Here is a 19,173-nt window from a genome sequence, read left to right as displayed (position 1 = left end):
AGAAACAAACACAAAAGTTGATAGAAAGCTGATTTCCTATCTGGGACTTGGCAGGCATTTTTATCATCACGTGACGTGGGATTTTTATTCACATATAAAAAGATGAACATAATAAAGGAAGATGAAGAGAAGAAAAAAAGATGGAATTCGCTTGCTCGACTGTTTAGGTCTATCGCCTCTTGTCTGGCAAATGGTGACGTCCACTTCGTAGCAGGATAGCATGTTAAGTAGTTAATCATGGTAGAGAAAAAAAAAAAAATAATAGAGGCCAAGAAGAAAATAAACCAGTTATCCGACTCAGATAGATGCCTCAGCTCAAGCCCAAATGAACAGTTAAACTCCTGGCAAGGTAAGTAAAGAAAATGAAGAGAACTTCCACATATCCGATGCACTTCGTTTGGCCCTTTTTTCAAATATCCAGTAGCTCTCAGTTGATGCTCCTTTGTGTTCTTTTTTTTTTTTTTTTTTTTTTTGAATTTAGAGGATGTTTTGTAAATACTGTCTATGACAGTTTATGCCTGGGAGGGTTGGGATGAGTGCTGAGCCCAGTGACCGGCAAGGGCTTCAGGAGGTATCTTCTCCTGCTTGGTGTAAATATCAATCAGGGGCTGCATGGGCTCGAGCTCTTTATCTGAAACCAGCTTGTAGTATTTGGCGACGGTGACAAAGTGGACAAAGCACATGTTCAGGACCTCATGTTTGTTGATGTGCCAGAAAGGGTTCTCCCAGTGGCCGTGGTAGAGGTGAGCGTAGCAGCGGAACATCTGTTTCATGATGCCCTGACAGTCCTTGTAAAAGGTCGGGGGGAAACCGCTCGACTTTCCGATCCAGTCCTGCGAGGGGTCGGCGTTCTGGGCACTTGCATTCTCACCGTTGGCCTGTTCGTTGTAGCCAAAGGTGAAGGGAGTCGAGGTTACCGGGTCCGTAGGGAACATGACAGGGTCGTGAATCTTGCTGACGATCCACTTCTCGACCCGGTTGATGAACTTGGGGGCGGATATCCTTGCAGCCTTGCCGTCTACCAGCCATGTGTATGTTAAGCTGCAAAGGAAAATACCGTTAGCATCTGAGAGGGCGGTCAAGTACCAATGCACACTCACTTTCCAGCAGACATAGTCGGACATGTCATCTCATTACAGATTGGGTATCCGGTCACGCCGTTGATCTCTTGTATAACCTGCAGCATACCATGGAGCAGGCGGTTCTGTTCGACAACTAGTATTAAATGCACATGTCAGTTAAGCCCTGGATGCGAAACATAGTGTCAGGAATCGACCAACCCTGGTGGGCGAGCCACTCGCCAAGCTCGACGTTCTTCGGACAGGCACAGAGGGTCAAGAAGTTGCCCTTGACGTTTAACGAGGCGTACTTCTCCTGGAAGAAATACTTGATCGAGTCCCGCTGGTCGGGCTGCGCTGGCTCTAGGGCCGCAGATGGAGGGGCTGGCATGGCTGCTTGATTGTGGGGATAAGACGGCGGGAAGCCAGAACCGTCGGCGGCCCTGTGTGGTAGGTTACCGCCATTGTTGCCGCTGCTGCTATTGTTGCTATTGTTGCTATTGTTGTTATTGATGCTGCCACTGGGTGTGTTAGGGCCGGTGTTGTTGGCGCTGCTAGCGTTGCTGTTTGCTGAGTTGGCGGTGTTGTTGCTGCTCTTGTTCGACCCGCGACCGAAGCCCTGCCGGCTATATCAGTGTCAGTATAGACTAGATACGGTAGGATATACTCTCTATGCCAAGCCACTGAGGGTAAAAGACGGAAAAACGTACACGCTCTGGAAGAAGTTTGACATTGTCCGGGCACACTGGTTGAACTGGCCTGCGAGATCCAGGGTAGAACTGGCCGCGTGGGTGGATTCTGGCTATAGAAGAAGAGAAGCAGAACAAAGTGCGCTGTCTCCGTCAAAAAGAACACTCTTCCTGTCTTCTCTCTTCCCTACTTCTGCGTCTTCTGCTTCTTCTCTCACTGTCTCTGCGTCATGTTGTTTATCCAAGGGGGAGTTTTTGGATGTTTCTGGCGGTCTTTGGGTTATCTCGGATTTACTGTCGGCCCGGAAGCCGCATTTTGATCTTGGGAGGTCGCAAAAGCTTCGACATCTTCAACCAGCACAGCTTTCGCACTTTTCAGTTTATCTTCCCTTTTATTGTTCTCTGTGTTTCTTCTTCTCTTCTCTGTTTACGTCCTGTCCGGTGTGTGTTTGGAGGTAGAAGAAGAAACGCGGCAGAAGATACCGAAATATGGACCTGGACGAGTCTCCGAGAAAGGCGGAGGACGAGCTCCTCGAGGATGAGAATGTGGATAACAGCCCCCCAGCGCTTGATGACGATGGTGATATGGGGCTGTTTGGGTCTGGCTCCGAAGAGGAAGAAGAAGATATGTGTGTTGCGCCCGGCTCGTGCATTTTCGGCCATGTGTATAGATACTAATAGGAGCAGACATGAAAGACGCCGGAAGCTCGATGACGTTGAACTGGACTCGGGAGACGATGAAGGACGCTACGACAGGGCCGGGTCGCCCATGGAGGAGGATGGCATGGAGTACGGCGGGACGTTGAATATCATGGACCTGAGTCTAGGACGTGCTCCGGAACCAGAGCCTACTGACGGACAGGTAAAAAGACCTATCTATCCGTTCCTACCTTATCTACTGCTAAGGACGTGCTAACCGTTTTACAGGTTTTTAATTGCGCTATACCCAACTTTCTCTCCATAGAGTCTGAAGACTTTAACCCTGAAACATACGTTGCGCCTCCATTTTCATCCGCCTCTACCTCCCTATGCTGGAGGACAAGTCCAGACGGAAGCGAACTCCAGTCCAATGCCAGGATAATACGCTGGTCAGATGGCTCGCTGACTCTCCAGCTTGCTTCAAACCCTACCGAGCAGTACAGGATATCTTCAAAGCCTCTCGCGCAAGCCAGCAGGCCCGGCAAGCGCGAGGAGTACGATCCAGACTTAGATGCGCATACATACCTCGGCGTTGCGTCTGAGGCATCGTCAGTCATCCGCCTTACTTCACGCATCACCTCTTCCCTCAGTATCCTTCCCTCAACAGTCGAAACAGACGACGCCGTCCAGAGATTGCAGGAATCGCTTGCGGCTGCTGCACGAAGCGGTAAGAAGACGGCCGATGGGTCAGTTGCCATCATCGAGGTGAAGCAAGACCCCGAGCTTGCAAAGAAACAGGCAGAGCAGGCGGAACGAGAGAAACTCCGTGAAGCCCGTAAACGGCAAGCTGCAGTCGAACGTGAAGTCGACCGCGGCCGGCGAAGCACAGGCTTCCAACGGACGGGAGCAGGCCTTACGATCGCCGATCTCGAGGGAGACGAGGATATGGCTATAACCAAGTCCCGTGGCGGGGCGAAGAGACCGGCTCGCAAACCACGGCGTCGTGATGACATATATTCCGATGAAGAAGACGACTATGACCGGAGAGGCCGGACGCGTGAAGACGAGTACGATGAAGACGACGGTTTCCTGGTCGGTAGTGATGAGGAGCCTGAGGTCGAAGAGGACGAGGAAGAAGAAGAGATGGAGGTCGAGGAAATGGATGCCGAGGGTGAGATTGATGATGATGTCCCACCTGCTAAATCGACCGGTAAAGCCTCCAGGCCTTCTGGGGATGAGAGTGAGTCACCAGGTCAAAAGGGGGCTTCACCTCAGGCGCGAAAGAAACACAGATACGTTGTTGATGATGACGATGACGAGTGATCCGTTTATCCAATACCGACTCCGCATTTCGCAACATCCAACGAATTTGAAATGAATAGATTACGGTGCAATTAGGAAAAGCAGAAGAGACACAGAAACAACAACATACCCCCAGATAAGCCGGCTTGGTGCATTTCTTTCTTTTCTTTTGTTTCTTTAACGGCGCAAGTTTTAAGCTGCTGGTCATCGGAATGCCCTCTCATGTACATCATAACTACATCTAAGTTAAAAAAGCGGAGTATAATATAACAAATAATTAGAGAATCAATTGTTGAGTACTGTACGCCATGATATAGATAATTTTTAACATTTTCCACCGTTCTATATACGTAGTAATAATTGCCATAATAGTCACTTTCTATTCTGTAACTCATCAGCACTAAAGGGAAATCGGTCGATAATCTGCCTGGCGTTACCAGCAACGCGAACACAAAAGTAATCGGACTCCTTTTGGCCAGCGGTAGAAGAAGATTCTGCGTGCTCCCGAGGACAACTGGGGTTAACCAGCGGCAACCTGGCGGCATGCCACTGCATCTGACGTGCCTCCATTCCTTCTACCAGGCTCAATAGATTTGGACTCTCTTCACATTGGTTTTGAACATAAGGGGCATTGGGGGGTGTGGGGTGACCGATAACCGCATATCGAACAATTTGATATAGCCAATCCTTCAAAAAGGATTTCCAGGCCTCGCTATCAGTCTGAAGCGAGCTGATAGTTGACTGGCCGAGGGTTTCCGTTGCGAGAGGTTCGGCGTCCATTAGTGAGATCTCATACCAGGAATTAGCAATACATGTGAGCAGGGTTCCCAGCAGCATGAGATTCTGCACTGCAGAGCTGTATGTTTGTGGGCAGATTTGGCAGCTTAGTACTCCGCTGGCCGTCTTGGAGGCGTTGTATAGGGTAATTAAGGTATTCGGAGAGAGGGGAAATGAGCTGAGAGTTGCAAGGGAGCTTAAGGATAGGTATAGATGGGACAGGCATGAGCAGGGTGCTAGCACTTGAGGAAATGCAGACGGGGCCGGACTGGCTGTGCTGGTATTTGGGCTTGATTCCAGACTTGTCTGGGAGGGGGAGAGCAAAGACGAAATCTGAGAGTAGTCAATATCCCTGGGTATCATAGTCGATGTTTCTGGGGCAGCCTGCTGTAGCGAATCGTTCGATCCGGACAAAGGTCCATCACTTATAAACGGCCCAGGGCGCACATCATACGTATTCTTCATGAAAGTCTTGTATATTGCAGGGCACATATTGCTAGCCTCAAGTGCACCTAGTGCGTCCGGTGTACCGTACGCCAGGTCCGGGTTCTCTGCCGACCCAAGGCTACGTGACCCTGTCCTGTTGTTGAGTCCGACCAGGCTTCTAGCTGTTTTTGGTGGTCGTCCCATCTGTTTCTGAAACGAATAGTGACAGTAGAGGCCATGCCTAGTACATCGACGACAGCCGTTTACGTCTCCTGTGCACTTTAGTTTACGTTTTCCTGTGGAGACGCAGTCAGTAACTATATCCATCAACGCATTCTTCGTGCATATAAAAGAAGAAACAAAACTCACGGCACTCGTCACAGGCTGCGTGTCTCTTCGGCGCCTCCGCTGGTTTGCTTGATGGGAGCGAGTCTTCTTGTACGAGTGGTAAAGCCTGGTCAAGCCAGTTAAATGCAGACGGCGGTTCAGCAGTCATCTCGAAATCTGAATATATCTCCGGTCGATATGAGGTTACCAGTGTATAAACGACAGCCTCTTCTCCTGAATATGTACGTATAATCGCCCGTTCTACCGCTCAGATAGTATCGATAAATCACTAAGATATCCAAAGTTGCTTCGCTTTTGCTGCTGATGTCAACTTTTGATGTCATCGCGGAAGTTTAGCTTCTTACATAAGCAGGTATATTGTGACCCATTTTTTAAGCTTCCTAGAAAAAAAATCAACATTTTTTTGATATTCAAAAAGTCAATGGAAGAAGAAGAGCTTCTGCATCGGCGCAACGAGAGGAGAAGCACTTCACTCCAGCGGCCTTATCCACAGTCATGGCGCCCTCGATGGAGTCCAAGAAGCGCAAGGCTATCACGAAAGATATTGAGACAGACACGCACGTTGTGTCTGGAGAGGAGTTTCGCTTAGACTCCTCCGCGTCCGAGAGCTCAGAGGAAGATTCAGAGATTGAACTTATTGATGATTTCAGTGGTGAAAGCGAAGACGAGTCCATAGACGGTGACCTGGCATCAAAAGGTCAGCTGCCGGTTCATGCTAAGAGTGGGAAGCTAGGAAAGTCCGGAGAGATTGCATTTCAGGACGAGGACGACGAGGACGAAGAAACTGTCAATTTTCGAATTACGAAGGATGCGAATGGCAACGATCGATATATATATGATGAGATAAACCCCGACGACAACTCAGATCTCTCTGAAGTGGACGAAGATGCTAACACGATTGGCAACATCCCCACCTCGTTCTACGATGCTTACCCCCATATTGGATATAACATCAATGGAAAGAAGATTATGCGGCCTGCCAAAGGAGAAGCATTGGATGCGCTTCTTGATACTATTGAGATACCCAAGGGCTGGACAGGATTGACTGATCCGGCCACAGGAAAGCCGCTGCAATTGAGCCAGGACGAGCTAACCCTCCTCAGCAAGCTACAGATGAACGAGGTCACCCAGGATGGATACGACCCATATCAGCCCACTGTGGAATATTTCACAAGTAAAGAAGAGATTATGCCCTTAAGCGCCGCCCCTGAACCCAAAAGGAGATTCGTGGCTTCCAAACATGAAGCTAAACGAGTGATGAAGATAGTAAAAGCGATAAGAGAAGGAAGAATATTACCATACAAGCCACCACCAGAGGAGGATGATTCGCAGGATAATATCCAAACGTTCGATCTCTGGGCTAATGAGACTCCGCGCGAAGATCACCCGATGCACATTCCAGCACCAAAACTGCCACCACCAGGTTACGAAGAGAGCTACCACCCTCCACCTGAATATCTACCTGATGAAAAAGAGAAACGAGCCTGGGAGAAACAGGACCCAGAGGACCGCGAAAAATCATTCTTACCCAGAGATTATGGCTCACTCAGGAAAGTTCCTGGATTTGAAGCCTTCGTTAAGGAGAAATTTGAGCGTTGCCTGGACCTATATTTGGCACCCAGAGTACGCCGGAATAAACTAAATATCGACCCGAGCAGCTTGCTTCCAAAATTGCCAAGCCCAGAGGAGTTAAAGCCCTTCCCTACCACCTGCTCAGCGCTATTCCGAGGCCACAAAGGCCGCGTTCGGAGTGTTGCAGTTGACCCGACGGGGCTTTGGCTGGCTAGTGGTGGAGATGATGGTACGGTTCGAGTGTGGGAGCTTCTTACAGGACGTCAACTGTGGAGTGTACAATTGAATGATGAAGGGGCTGTCAATGTTGTTCGGTGGAGGCCTGGAAAGGATGCCGTTTTGCTGTCTGCTGCGGCAGGAGAGTCTGTATATCTAATGATACCGGATATTCTAAGCCCCAAACTTGAATCAGCGAGTCTCGACGTGGTAGATGCCGGATGGGGCTACGCAGCTACGGCATCCAAAGGTGCTCAAAACACCGAGCAAAAAGGATCCAAGGTCCAATGGACTCGCCCTCTACCCTCGCTCGCCGAAAATGGGGTTTATGCTACCATACCCCTAGGACACATTGTTAAATCGATATCATGGCATCGACGTGGTGATTACTTTGTCACTGTTTGCCCTGCGTCAGCAACTCCCGCCTCGGTCGCGATTGCAATCCACACCCTTTCAAAACACTCAACACAATACCCTTTCCGCAAGCGCATCAAGGGAGGCGGTCCTCCCCAGACAGCCCATTTCCATCCTGCCAAACCCATCCTCTATGTGGCAAACCAACGTACCATCCGATCTTATGACCTGTCTCGTCAGACTTTGCTGAAAATCCTCCAACCCGGCGCCCGCTGGATTTCATCATTCGACATTCATCCTACCTCATCCGCTATCTCAGGGGACAATCTGATTGTAGGATCCTATGATCGTCGTCTGCTATGGCATGATGTTGACCTGTCAGATCGTCCATATAAAGCTTTACGTTACCATAGCAAGGCGATTCGTGCGGTGAAATACCACCAGCGTTACCCGCTTTTCATCGATTCTAGCGATGATGGTCTCCTTCAGATTTTCCATGGCAGCGTCACTGGTGACCTAATGAGCAATGCAAATATTGTCCCATTGAAAGTCCTTCGTGGTCATAAAGTTGTTGGAGATTTGGGCGTACTTGATGTTGACTGGCATCCTAGGGAGGCATGGTGTGTTAGCGCCGGTGCAGATGGTACTTGTAGACTTTGGATGTAATAGTGAAAAGAAACTGTCTCAAGCGTTAATTTATATTCATTCATAAAGCCAATGTATTTGATATGGCTGTACAGGAATGTCTATTCTATTGTAAACATAGGGTATCAATATAACTTGCATGGGCGCTTTCTATGAGGTCGTAGCCAAACACTGTGGATATTATATCTGTAACTAAAAGGCACTCCCGCCTCCCCAGTCTTTCTTCAAGCTCTCATATTTCTTCATATCCGTGACGCTGGGCCGTATCTCCTGCTTAGCAGCAACAAAGTCTTCGAATCTGATGGTATCTTTCCTCTTTATCGCAGAATAACCTGCCCGGCGTAGCAAAGAGCCCAAGTCTGCTCCGCTGAAGCCTTCACAGGAGCGTGCCAACTCTACTAGCTGTTCTGTCATTTCGATAGGCAGTTTCCGTATCAGCGTTCGAAGCACTTCTGCTCGCTCATCTCTTCCGGGCAAGTTCACGAAGAGTAATGTCTCGAGGCGACCGGGGCGAAGCATGGCTGGGTCGATTATATCAGGCCTATTGGTTGCTGCTATTACATATATACCATTTCTCGAGCTTCCAAGCCCGTCAAGCTCCGTAAGTAACGTATTAACAACGCGTGCTGAAGCCTCGGACATGGTATCATCCCGTCGAGGGACCAGAGCATCCAACTCATCAAAGAAAATAACACATGGAATGGATGATCGAGCTCGGGAGAATACCTGCCGTACCGCACGTTCAGACTCGCCCACGTACTTATTTAGGAGCTCAGGACCCTTGATACTGATGAAGTTTGCGCGGGACTCGTTGGCCACGGCTTTTGCCAGTAGAGTCTTACCACAGCCTGGAGGACCCCATAGCAGGACGCCAGTAGGTGCGGATATTCCGACACGGGAATATATCTCGGGATTTCGTATAGGTTCGACAATTGCTGTGACAAGCTCTTCTCGTACAGAGCCCAGTGAACCAATATCTGCCCAGGTAGTAGCAGGAATTGTTGCAAACCCTTCTCGTTTCGAAGACGGTTGGATTTTGGGCAGAGCAACAAGGAAATCTTCATTTGAGACATATATTTGCGGGTCTGCTTCATGAGGAGTCTCGCGAGCTCGCTTTATGAGCTGGCGCAGCTCTAAGACCTTTTTGCTCACTCCATTCGGAGCTTGTTCTTCTTCGATATCCATTTCTTCTGCTGGGGCAGTTTTTAAAAGGTCGAGGTAACGTTTTATAGCAGCGGTTGCCGCCGTAGAGACCAAATCATTTAAATCAGCACCGACGAAGCCCGCTGTTCCTTTTGCAAGAAATTTAAAGTCCAAGTCATCCGCCAGGTTCATATCCTTCGTCAGTGTCCGAAGTATTTGTTCTCTCACGGGCTCGTTGGGGACCGTCAGGTTGATTTCTTTATCAAATCGGCCGCCTCGTCTCAACGCGGGATCAAGGCTGTCAGGACGGTTTGTAGCCGCCAGGACAATAACAGGTTTCCCATCGGTTTTTGCCAAAGCCAAGTCATCCATGCAGGTGAGGAGCTGCGCAACAATCCGTTTCTCCATTTCTCTCTGCGCACTCTCACGTTTTGGGGTTATTGCATCGATCTCGTCCATAAATATTAAGCACGGGGCTACCTTTTTGGCCTCCTCAAAATGGTCACGTAGCGCCTTTTCTGATTCACCAGACATTCCTGAGATGATTGACGGCGCTGATATTGCAATAAAAGGCACGCCCAGCTCGGCTGCGAATGCATTGGCTATCATTGTCTTACCGCAGCCTGGTGGCCCATGAAGTAACACTCCGCGAGGAGGCTGTACATTTGATGAAGAAAATATCTGTGGTCTAGTCATCGGGAGAACGATCAACTCTTCTAGCTGTTGGATAATGTCGTCTACGCCTCCCAAATCCGCTAAGCTCACATGCGTAGGCGGTGATTTATCGATGGAGCTCTCGGCTTTTCGTCTTTTAGGAGCTGACTCCCCTACTGCCCCGCGACGTTTGTTAGCTATCACCCGCGAGGACGACACATCTGGAGTCGTGTTTTCCGAAGCTTTCTGCGGCGATGGTAGGGGCTTTGGTTGTGAAGCCCACATATTAACGATGCTTTTGTTCAAGACGTTAGAGTCCTACGAAAGCGTTAGAGTACATACAATTGGTAAATTTCATTAAAACCAGGGCATCCTACATCGGGCTTATTTTCCTCAAGACCCTCGAAATCGCCTTCGATTATATCTGCATCTTCCTCCGTTGCGCGATCCAGTTTAAAAATTTCCAAAACTCTTTCAATGCTATCTTCAAGCACTTTTTTCGGCCGGCGGTTCAAACTTGAGTTCGACCGTCGAATTTTGTCATATATAATATGCGCATATAGCGGTTGTGGCTCCCCTGTTTCTTCAAGATGCTGTTCATCGAGCTTACGGACCGCCTGGTATATCTGGAGTGTTCCCGTTAGCTTAAATGACCGCAGATAACATGTTCAGGGCTGCAAACTAGCCTTACTTCTCTGTCAAGTCCATGCCCAAGACTTGCGGACTTATTTCCACGGTACCTGGGCGCCATTATAAATTCTCTAAAACGATCATTCGTTTCTACAGCTTCAAATTGAAATTCACAAAAAAAAAATAAAGATAAAAATAAGCTATGTGGAATTTCATTTTTCCGGGCGATAAGGCAGAAGCTTAAATTCTTATCGATAAGCCTTTCGTCCTCCTGACAAAGTCACGAACTTGACCGGCAAAAGACCGACAAGGATAGCTTATCAACCGCTATGAAAGAGGATGCACAGGCCTTGGATACAGAAGAACAGTCATAGCAAAGATGGGAAACGCCGGGAGCACACATAAGATTTCTGCGCAGGATAAGTACGTTTGTGGTTGTTCAGCCAAACACCCTCATGCGATATCCCAGAACAAACCCGGCTGACCCGTAATTTGGCATCTTTCTGTTTTGCTACTTGTCTTGGAATAAATTAGGGCTATACTTGATCTGAAGAATCAGCGTGATAAACTGCATCAATACCAAAGACGGATAACGGTTCTTACCGATCGTGAGACGGAGATAGCCAAACAATGCCTTGCACGGAATGACCGCCCTCGGGCACTATTAGCGCTACGGCGAAAGAAATACCAACAGTCGCTTCTGGAGAAGACTGATGCGCAGCTTGAACAGCTGGAGAAGCTTACCGGCAGTGTGGAGTTTGCCCTAGTGCAAAAAGATATCTTATTTGGCTTGAGCCAAGGCAACAAAGTTCTACAGGCCATCCATCGCGAAATGGGAGGTTTAGAAGGCGTTGAGAAACTTATGGGTGAAACGGAAGAGGCTAGAGCTTATCAGGAGGTACAGTGGCATCAGATTATATGCTTTGGCTCCGTTATAGTGTCTAACAGCGGTGTCATATAGGAAATAACCCAACTACTCAAGGGCCAGATCTCCAACCAGGACGAGGAGGAGGTAGAAGATGAACTTGAGAAGCTTGAACTTCAGGTATCGGACCGAGTGAAACTCCCCAATGCCCCAACTACTTCGTTACAAAACGATACAGAGCAACCGCAGGAAGCAGCGCCCGCAAGAGCTCGAGAGCCGATTGCAGAGTAGCCAAGCGATCGTCGGGAGGTTATTTCTTTTTGCTTTATTTTCCATTCTTAGACTTGCATAGCGACATACTCCGGAGCCTAGGATCCTTTGATTTTCTGCATCCTACCATCTCTTATATATGTACATGAATTTCCTTCATAGTTATCCTCCGTTGCAACAGTATCTGTGGGAAGTTAAACATGGACATGACGCATCCATTTTTATTAAGAACTGAGTAATTAGAACTTGGATTATGATAAAATTTAAATCATCTGATTGAATCATTAGAATATTCAACTCACTAGCTTGAAAAATTGATCGTATGCCATGTGAAAGTAGAACCCCTTTACAAAATGGGGCGCCTGGTGATTATGCACAGGATGAACCAATATATCGACTCAACTAATAATTACTTTCCGGTTCCGATGGTTTTGCCAACCCCATCAACGCCTTGGATCACCGCATGATCCTTGGGATTTGCAGCAGCTTCGTATAGGAAGGTAATTGGCTCCTTATTTACAGCCATAAAGTCCCCCTTGAAGCCAACATATCCGACTTTAGTAACATCCTCCTCACCATGACTCCAGTTGTCCTCGAAGAACATGGTGATTGACGTTGTCCCGTTCCAGAGTGCTCGGTTAAGAGGCATTTCCAGTACGTCTGCCTGTGAGCCGGTTAGAGACTGAGGGACAGATATCGTCTGGGTTGGTGCAAGATCCGAAGCAGTAGAAAAGTCAAGGTCGGGCCGATTTCGAAATAATTTTACTGTATTGGGAGCTGAGGGCGACGGCGCGGCATAAATCAATACAGAGTGTAATTTCACTTGGCCGGCGAATCTATAATCGAGTCAGTACCATCGATATGTACATCACTTGCGTTATTGAGGCTTATTTACTCCTTGTCAGTAAGGAATAATTTGGTATCAGCTAGCCATATATTATATGGACAGCCAGGCTGAAGGGTTGAAGGGGTATAGAGATCACTGACGGAACATGCATAAGTAGTTGTTCATCCGCATCACTTTCAAGCTGAGGCTCATCTTGTAGGCGTTGGTCCCAGGTCTTCTTCACGATCGCAGCACCAGCTTGAGGTTCAGATTCGTTCATGGTGACAATCTTATCGAAGTCAACTTGTTTGTAAAGAAGGGATTGGACCGCGGGGACGATATCATTGCTATGGTCATGGCCTGCTTCACCATGACAGCCATGATCGTCGTGGTGATGGTGATGAGGCATCTTGAATCTCTGTAACAACGATATTAACGTGTTGACCTTGATAGGGTATAATATCTCCGGTTACGTTGTTGATGTTAGTGGGATGAGGTGTACTTGGCCAGCAATATTTTATATTTAAATTCTTTCGCAGCTAAAAATTAGTGTAGGAAATCGCCAATAATTCTACATCTCTCACGGCCGTTAAGCATGATTTAAGAAATGATTCTATAGAGATATGTCTACTACATGTTCTACATATAAACCTACGAGATCAGTTGAATAAATGGGCATGCGGGGGCAACTTTTCCATATGGTCGTCTAAATCTACTTCTTGATTCGATAATATTCGGGTGCATATTCAAGCAGCCAGGATTTTTCTATCTTGGTAATATCCTTGATAAAAGTTTTAGTGCCAGTTTGCAGGATTTCGTTGAAAATTACCCATTCTGCTTTTCGATTCTATACAAAGTCAGCATTGAGCATCTACCAGGCCTATCAAGGGCAACTTACAAACATAAGCGAGCTTGGGTGAGCGTGCAGGGTGATATTGCCAGTGATGCTTTTAAAACTTCCATCAGGTTGCATCCTAGCAGCATGCCCAAAGAATCCTGTTGTGAGACACCGCTGGATTTGCTCGGTTGTGACGGTAGCAGTGCCATTCTGCCTTTTAGTCATGTCGATTCCAAAGCGCTTGAGGTGGTTCTCAAGTTGGACACGAACACTGACAGCTTTCATCATAGATTTGTGGATAAGAGAGTGATCTCTGCACCATTTTGGGTCCTTCTTTCCCTTGGTAACAAAGGCTCGGTAGATGTTTAGATATGTCAAGTGGTCCCCTTCTTCGACGGCGAACTGTCGTATAGCCGGTGATACTCCACGTTTTTCATCTTGGTTGAACCAGATCGTTTCCTGAAGTGTTGTCATTGCAGCAATAGATAGAACCTCATCTAGACAGCCAAACTTCGTCGAGCTTAACAACACTTTTGCCATCATAGGATTGACCGGTAATTCTGCCATTTGAACTCCAAGCGGTTTGGTGAGTTTTGCGTACTCATCTATAGCACCAAGGGAAGAAAGCAGCTGAAATGCTCGTACAAAAAGCTCTGATGGCGGTGACGATATGTAATCAAATCGTACAACGTTGTCTATACCTAGAGACTTGAGTTGTAATATGATTGGGCTAAGATTTGAACGTTGGATTTCTGGAGACGTCTCTTCGCATAATGAGAGAAACGATTGCTCAGTGTATAGTCGGAAGCATTTCCCCGGCTTAGTTCTTCCTGCACGGCCTGCCCGCTGAGTCGCCGATGCCTTTGAGATGGGAACTGTTGTCAACTTTTCAATACCCGTGGATGGATCGTAGGCCCGAAGTTTTGAAAAACCACAGTCGACAACGTAGACTATTCCTTCAATAGTGACTGACGCCTCGGCCACGTTGGTAGAGACAATCACTTTGCGCGTGTCTTCGGGAGCAGGCTCAAAGGCATATAGCTGCTGCTCAGCGGTCAGGCCGGCATAAAGAGGCACTGGTAGAAGCGCCGGTGCTTTTTCACTTAGCAATGCGGCCTGCTCTGAAATTTTCTGGGTTGCTGTATTAATCTCCTCACGCCCCGTGAGAAAGAGGAGAATGTCCCCATCCGGCTCATTGGCGTGAATATCAAAAACAGTTTTAATGGCGCGTTCGATGTAATCTTCTGTAGGGGTTTCCAAGTACAGACAGTCGACAGGATACATTTTACCTCCCAGCGTAATGATCTTAGCAAAACTGTTGTCCTCAGCGGTATCATTGCCAGCTTGATCACCTCCTACAAAAAAGTTCATGTAGTCCTCAGCCTTGAGGGTGGCACTGCTCACTATAATCCGTAGCTCCGGTCTTCGTTTCCTGATTTTCTTGAGCACACCCAGCAGTACATCAGTGCTAACAGACCTTTCATGCGCCTCGTCAACCATGATGACAGAGTAACGGGAGAGCAGAGGGTCTACTAGAGCCTCCCGCAACAGTAAACCGTCCGTCACGAACTTGATTCGCGTGGCGGCTGAAGTGACATCTTCAAATCTGATAGAGTAGCCAACCTCTTGACCAAGCTCGCATCTCGTCTCTGCTGCAACGCGAGCCGCAACGGACGTCACCGCCACCCGCCTGGGCTATATCTCTTCTTAGTAATTTGACCGTACGGAAACTAGAGGGGTGTTTTTTTTTTGGCGTCGACCAAAACTCACTTGTGTAATGGCAATCTGCTTCCCATCATTACACCATCCAGCCTGCTCAAGAAACTGAGGGAGCTGTGTCGTTTTCCCGCTCCCTGTCTCGCCAACCAGGATGACAACAGGGTATTTTTCAATGGCATACAGTAGGCTCTGCCTGTGCCGCGATATTGGAAGAAGTTCGACCGGCTTGTAGAGAGAGGCAACAAACTGCCCCGAGGTATCAAATTCTGAGTCCATTTAGGTAACTAGCAGATTAGGTATATATGACCTTGACGTCAGCCATAGTCAACAAAACATGTCGTATCAGCCCTGCAAAGTACCTGCTCAGCCACACTGTATACTGACGTCGAGCTATTTCTTTTCTCTTGATAAACAAGTTAACTATGGATGGAATAATAAATAACGAACTGTTACGAAGGTCCACCGCTGACATAAGAAATTTATGGCGTCACAACTTCTTGCGGGAGGAAAAGAAGAAAAAAAAAACATCACAACCGTTGAAGAGAAGAAACAAGATATTGTGACAGTTGCAGTCTTGAGAAATATATCGAACACTTGCAGTTACTGGGGCGCCGTGATATCCTGAGGAATTCCAGTTGCGGGACGTTGACATTAGAACCTCCTTCGTAATGGCAGAGACAGACAAAGCGGTACGTACATGAAGTGCTAGGCAAACACATACAATTGCGAACCCTCCTGAGGACGTTGACATGAAAAACTGATACTTGCGGTACAGGGAACTACTCCAAAGAAGGCGCCAGCGGGCACGATCAACCCAGAATCTCCGACTACTGCGCGTCCGCTGGATTTCGACGACGAACCACAAGAGACGGGGTTGGCATCCATCAACAGTCGGTCGTCCTCGCAGCTTAATCTCGCGAGCCAGGCAGCAGGAATGCAGTCCCAGCGGCCTCCCAACCCGCATCAGAGGATAATAGACGACCTTAAAGAGGCTTTTCCAAACATAGATGGGCCCGTTATAAAGGCGGTTGTGGTTGCGAGTGATGGAAACGTTGAGAAGGCTTTTAATGCATTGCTTGGTGAGCATAAAACAAGAGAACGAAGGCTTGTTGTTTGTAACGTTTGGTGGGCCGTGGCTAAATCCATGTACAGGAATGTCGGACCCTGACGCACAGGAGGATGTTCGTCCGCCGATGCCACCTCGACCAGCAGTAGGCGGGGTACCAACTTCCACGACGCAAAGCCAGCTTGAAGACGATGAGAGATATGCACGCCAGCTAGCCGAACACTATAGTGGTGCTGACCAGAGACGGGGGTACCAGCAGTCTCCGTGGGATCATGGGATGGCATCGGGACAGAGGGGGCAAGGTCTGAAGCCGAATGAGCTATATGATCGAGAGCATAGTTTTATTGATGGTAGGTGTCGTCACTTTTCTTCAAACACTCTCACACCTCTAACTGATGTAACAGACGACCTTCCGATAATCAAGGAGAATATTCGCAAGGGTTTCCTGGAGACACAGTCCAGGGTGAACACCTGGGTGGAGAACTTTAAGCGGAGGCTTGACGGAGAGGATTCAGACGAGGACGTGCAGCATGGTCAACGGCAATACGGACAGAGACAACATGTCAACGCCTACAACGATCAGGGCTATCCTAACAGACGGAGTGCAGAGCACAGACGGAGTGTGGATCGTGAGAGATACGACGCAGACCCCCACGTACTTGGAGACGACTTCTCTTCGCTCGAGCTACGAGACAATGAAGGTATGGCCCTTGATTTGCTATCTTCTGTACTTATTTCGAAATGTGGTAAACTGACTATACAGCCCCCCCACCGCGTCCTCCTCGCCCTCAGGCGAACCCAGATCTATTCAAGGCCAAGAGCGCGTCTCCAGACCGCCGCAAGGTTTCATTCCAAGAGGGCCCGCCAGAGGAGATCCAGGACTCCTACTCTGCTCCTAACCCCCGGGCCACCTCTGTGAACAAGCCAAGCAAGTGGCAGCCCCTTTCGAGTGTCGAGCCATCACCCGTGGCCGACAACGACCCCTTCAGCCTGGGGGACAGTGACGATGAGAAAGACACGAAGCCAAAGGATGCAAAGACCGAGGAGGCCAACGGGAAGAAGGCCACGGCTGAAGCAGCGGCCGGCAAGGGTGACCAGTCCAAGGCCGCAAAGGACAGTATATAGCAGTAGCAGCGTCTTTGAATCTTTAGCCGTGGATTTGAGTCTAAATTGCATTGCCAGCCAAATACATCCACCGTACGAGACAGACATAAAGCACTCCACGTAGAGAAACTCCTTTATCCTTGATACAGTCTATGGCTTGTCGGCCAAGTCACCATCCACGCCGACTCTCCTCAGCTCCTTGATCACATTCTGGACTCTAGTCAGCTACTCTTCCGATGTTCGGATGTTCAGTATAGAAGGGAATACACACAGCCAAAGCCTCAGGGTTAACGCCATTTTCAATGAGAGACACGCAGAGTGACAGCTCCGTCCTGTCGAGATGAGTGTTCTACACAGTATCGTTAATACCTCTCTGTCGATAATCAAACGAACATACATACAAGCAGAGTTGATATCTCATGGAGGATGTCGATGACTTCTCTCGCAGCCTGTCGCTTGTCGTCCTGGGGAGGCATCTCGACCGCCAGCCCTGTCTATCCTTGGTTATTTTCTTCTTCTCTTCTCTTCTTCTTATATCTTTCATATGTAAAACTTCTTCTCGGAGGCTGTTGGAATAACACGTGATCACAGCCTCTCTATAGCGGAATATAGAGTTTTTGTAGTACCATTATTTTCTATATAAACACTGTGGCGAACTCTAAAAATACCTAATATAGTACTAATACTAACCGACTATAATAGCGATAAGGTAGCTACTATAGATACTATAGATATACTATATAATAATAATAGTATGCGATGGAGAAGGGGAGTCTTAGTAATTTACGGAGCGAAGCGAAGTATATTGTATTCCAAAAAGTGGATATATAGAAGGGGTCAAATGTGCGTATTTGTGGGTCTGCTGTAAATTACGTGATTGGTTGAATTCTGAGCATTTGATTGGATACTTGCAACCCTGCATGAGTAGTGGCTTAGCGGCTTAGTCATCTTACCCTATCAAAATTGAATGGTGATGCTTAGTCATCAACATGTTGAATGGTGGATCGGCATATTGGATGGATGCTGAGTCATCGTCTTAGTCAGAAGATCACGTGATACTTTTTTTTTGAATATCTATGTTGAATACATTCGCTCCATTACTTATAGATAGCTCTGCTAGCTATAGGAGAAAGCTTAAGCTTTTAACCTAGTAATTATATAAATACACCTAGAGTTTGTTGTAATGAGATACAGAACAACAACTTCACTATAACCTATTCTAGGTTCTGGCAACAAAATTAAGTATTAGTAGGGCTCTTAGTTCAGCTGCCTAAAGACTTGGCTTTTAGACTCATAGCTATCTGTTCTATCTACACTATCGAGGAGCCGTGACTGCACGACCGAGAATCCCTTAGACTTGGTCCTCCTATTAATGGGTGCTTCGGAATAGGTTGCTGCAGCCTTATAGGCGGGAACATTGTACGATCGAAATAAGAGCAAGGGTGTATTGGAAAGCTGCTGCCTACACACATTGTTATATATGCATAGACCTAGCAAGGTACGAAGCGAAGTAGCCTCATAGCGTATCGTTAACTGTTGGAAATCCCATCTCTATGCATGCACCACAGGGTCACCAGCCGCCTTCCAAAGGTTCCAAAGGTTCTAGCTCGCCCCGGGATATTAATATTCCAACTTTTAGTTAACAGAAACCGCTGGTGTATTCTGATTGGCAGGAGACGTAACTAGCTTACTTAAATTATCCGAGATCCTTGGCGCTAAGATCGTTAAGTGACAACAAGTAGTGAAACCCCTAACCACCATCTTATTTCCAGATAGAAGACTTCGACGTTGATATAGCTATAGGATTCTAACATAGCCTGGCTTCTATAAAGCTCTGCAGCTTTGGCCGTTCTTTTATAGTCAACTAGTTATATCTACAGGCTATTCTTGTTACCTGACAACTGTTGCCATTGATCTCGAGCAGCTAGGGGTACTAAAATGCAATGGATGCACTTCTCGACCACCTCCTCCCCTGGCTTGCTTTTACGTCAAGGATAGGGAATAAGTCACAAGGGAGGACTACCTGCATCAA

At 47.7% G+C, this 19,173-nt stretch overlaps 10 protein-coding genes across 10 annotated transcripts; 4 read left to right on the top strand and 6 right to left on the bottom strand.

Annotated features, from left to right (window-relative positions):
* Positions 1 to 512: 512 nt before the first annotated feature.
* On the bottom strand, positions 513 to 1,979 carry MCYG_08517 (conserved hypothetical protein; the record flags this gene model as incomplete). Its single annotated transcript, XM_002842640.1, has 4 exons — positions 513 to 1,018; positions 1,189 to 1,215; positions 1,281 to 1,684; positions 1,966 to 1,979. The coding sequence occupies 4 exons, from the start codon at positions 1,977 to 1,979 to the stop codon at positions 513 to 515; spliced, it is 951 nt and encodes a 316-aa protein (XP_002842686.1).
* A 257-nt stretch (positions 1,980 to 2,236) lies between these two features.
* MCYG_08516 (conserved hypothetical protein) lies at positions 2,237 to 3,709 on the top strand (the record flags this gene model as incomplete). Its single annotated transcript, XM_002842639.1, has 3 exons — positions 2,237 to 2,376; positions 2,429 to 2,609; positions 2,675 to 3,709. 3 exons carry the CDS (start codon positions 2,237 to 2,239, stop codon positions 3,707 to 3,709), a joined length of 1,356 nt encoding a protein of 451 aa, XP_002842685.1.
* Positions 3,710 to 4,060: 351 nt separating this feature from the next.
* Positions 4,061 to 5,387, bottom strand: MCYG_08515 (conserved hypothetical protein; the record flags this gene model as incomplete). The annotated part of the gene is made up of 2 exons (XM_002842638.1): positions 4,061 to 5,187; positions 5,261 to 5,387. 2 exons carry the CDS (start codon positions 5,385 to 5,387, stop codon positions 4,061 to 4,063), a joined length of 1,254 nt encoding a protein of 417 aa, XP_002842684.1.
* Positions 5,388 to 5,734: 347 nt separating this feature from the next.
* On the top strand, positions 5,735 to 8,047 carry MCYG_08514 (eukaryotic ribosome biogenesis protein 1; the record flags this gene model as incomplete). The annotated part of the gene is made up of 1 exon (XM_002842637.1): positions 5,735 to 8,047. The coding sequence occupies one exon, from the start codon at positions 5,735 to 5,737 to the stop codon at positions 8,045 to 8,047; it is 2,313 nt and encodes a 770-aa protein (XP_002842683.1).
* A 171-nt stretch (positions 8,048 to 8,218) lies between these two features.
* Positions 8,219 to 10,574, bottom strand: MCYG_08513 (ribosome biogenesis ATPase RIX7; the record flags this gene model as incomplete). Its single annotated transcript, XM_002842636.1, has 3 exons — positions 8,219 to 10,141; positions 10,201 to 10,449; positions 10,515 to 10,574. 3 exons carry the CDS (start codon positions 10,572 to 10,574, stop codon positions 8,219 to 8,221), a joined length of 2,232 nt encoding a protein of 743 aa, XP_002842682.1.
* Positions 10,575 to 10,832: 258 nt separating this feature from the next.
* On the top strand, positions 10,833 to 11,609 carry MCYG_08512 (charged multivesicular body protein 6-B; the record flags this gene model as incomplete). The annotated part of the gene is made up of 3 exons (XM_002842635.1): positions 10,833 to 10,876; positions 10,988 to 11,351; positions 11,415 to 11,609. 3 exons carry the CDS (start codon positions 10,833 to 10,835, stop codon positions 11,607 to 11,609), a joined length of 603 nt encoding a protein of 200 aa, XP_002842681.1.
* Positions 11,610 to 11,997: 388 nt separating this feature from the next.
* On the bottom strand, positions 11,998 to 12,823 carry MCYG_08511 (conserved hypothetical protein; the record flags this gene model as incomplete). The annotated part of the gene is made up of 2 exons (XM_002842634.1): positions 11,998 to 12,424; positions 12,576 to 12,823. The coding sequence occupies 2 exons, from the start codon at positions 12,821 to 12,823 to the stop codon at positions 11,998 to 12,000; spliced, it is 675 nt and encodes a 224-aa protein (XP_002842680.1).
* A 303-nt stretch (positions 12,824 to 13,126) lies between these two features.
* Positions 13,127 to 15,247, bottom strand: MCYG_08510 (pre-mRNA-splicing factor ATP-dependent RNA helicase prp22; the record flags this gene model as incomplete). Its single annotated transcript, XM_002842633.1, has 3 exons — positions 13,127 to 13,261; positions 13,313 to 14,947; positions 15,023 to 15,247. 3 exons carry the CDS (start codon positions 15,245 to 15,247, stop codon positions 13,127 to 13,129), a joined length of 1,995 nt encoding a protein of 664 aa, XP_002842679.1.
* Positions 15,248 to 15,639: 392 nt separating this feature from the next.
* On the top strand, positions 15,640 to 17,162 carry MCYG_08509 (CUE domain-containing protein 5; the record flags this gene model as incomplete). The annotated part of the gene is made up of 5 exons (XM_002842632.1): positions 15,640 to 15,660; positions 15,747 to 16,050; positions 16,124 to 16,387; positions 16,442 to 16,738; positions 16,801 to 17,162. 5 exons carry the CDS (start codon positions 15,640 to 15,642, stop codon positions 17,160 to 17,162), a joined length of 1,248 nt encoding a protein of 415 aa, XP_002842678.1.
* A 129-nt stretch (positions 17,163 to 17,291) lies between these two features.
* Positions 17,292 to 17,617, bottom strand: MCYG_08508 (conserved hypothetical protein; the record flags this gene model as incomplete). Its single annotated transcript, XM_002842631.1, has 3 exons — positions 17,292 to 17,366; positions 17,413 to 17,490; positions 17,543 to 17,617. 3 exons carry the CDS (start codon positions 17,615 to 17,617, stop codon positions 17,292 to 17,294), a joined length of 228 nt encoding a protein of 75 aa, XP_002842677.1.
* Between the last annotated feature and the right edge of the window lie 1,556 nt (positions 17,618 to 19,173).

This window comes from Microsporum canis, genomic scaffold (assembly GCF_000151145.1).
Source record: "Microsporum canis CBS 113480 supercont1.9 genomic scaffold, whole genome shotgun sequence".
Lineage (NCBI taxonomy): Eukaryota > Fungi > Ascomycota > Eurotiomycetes > Onygenales > Arthrodermataceae > Microsporum > Microsporum canis.
Note: the sequence above shows the minus strand (reverse complement) of the source record. Positions and strands in the feature narration are given on the sequence as shown.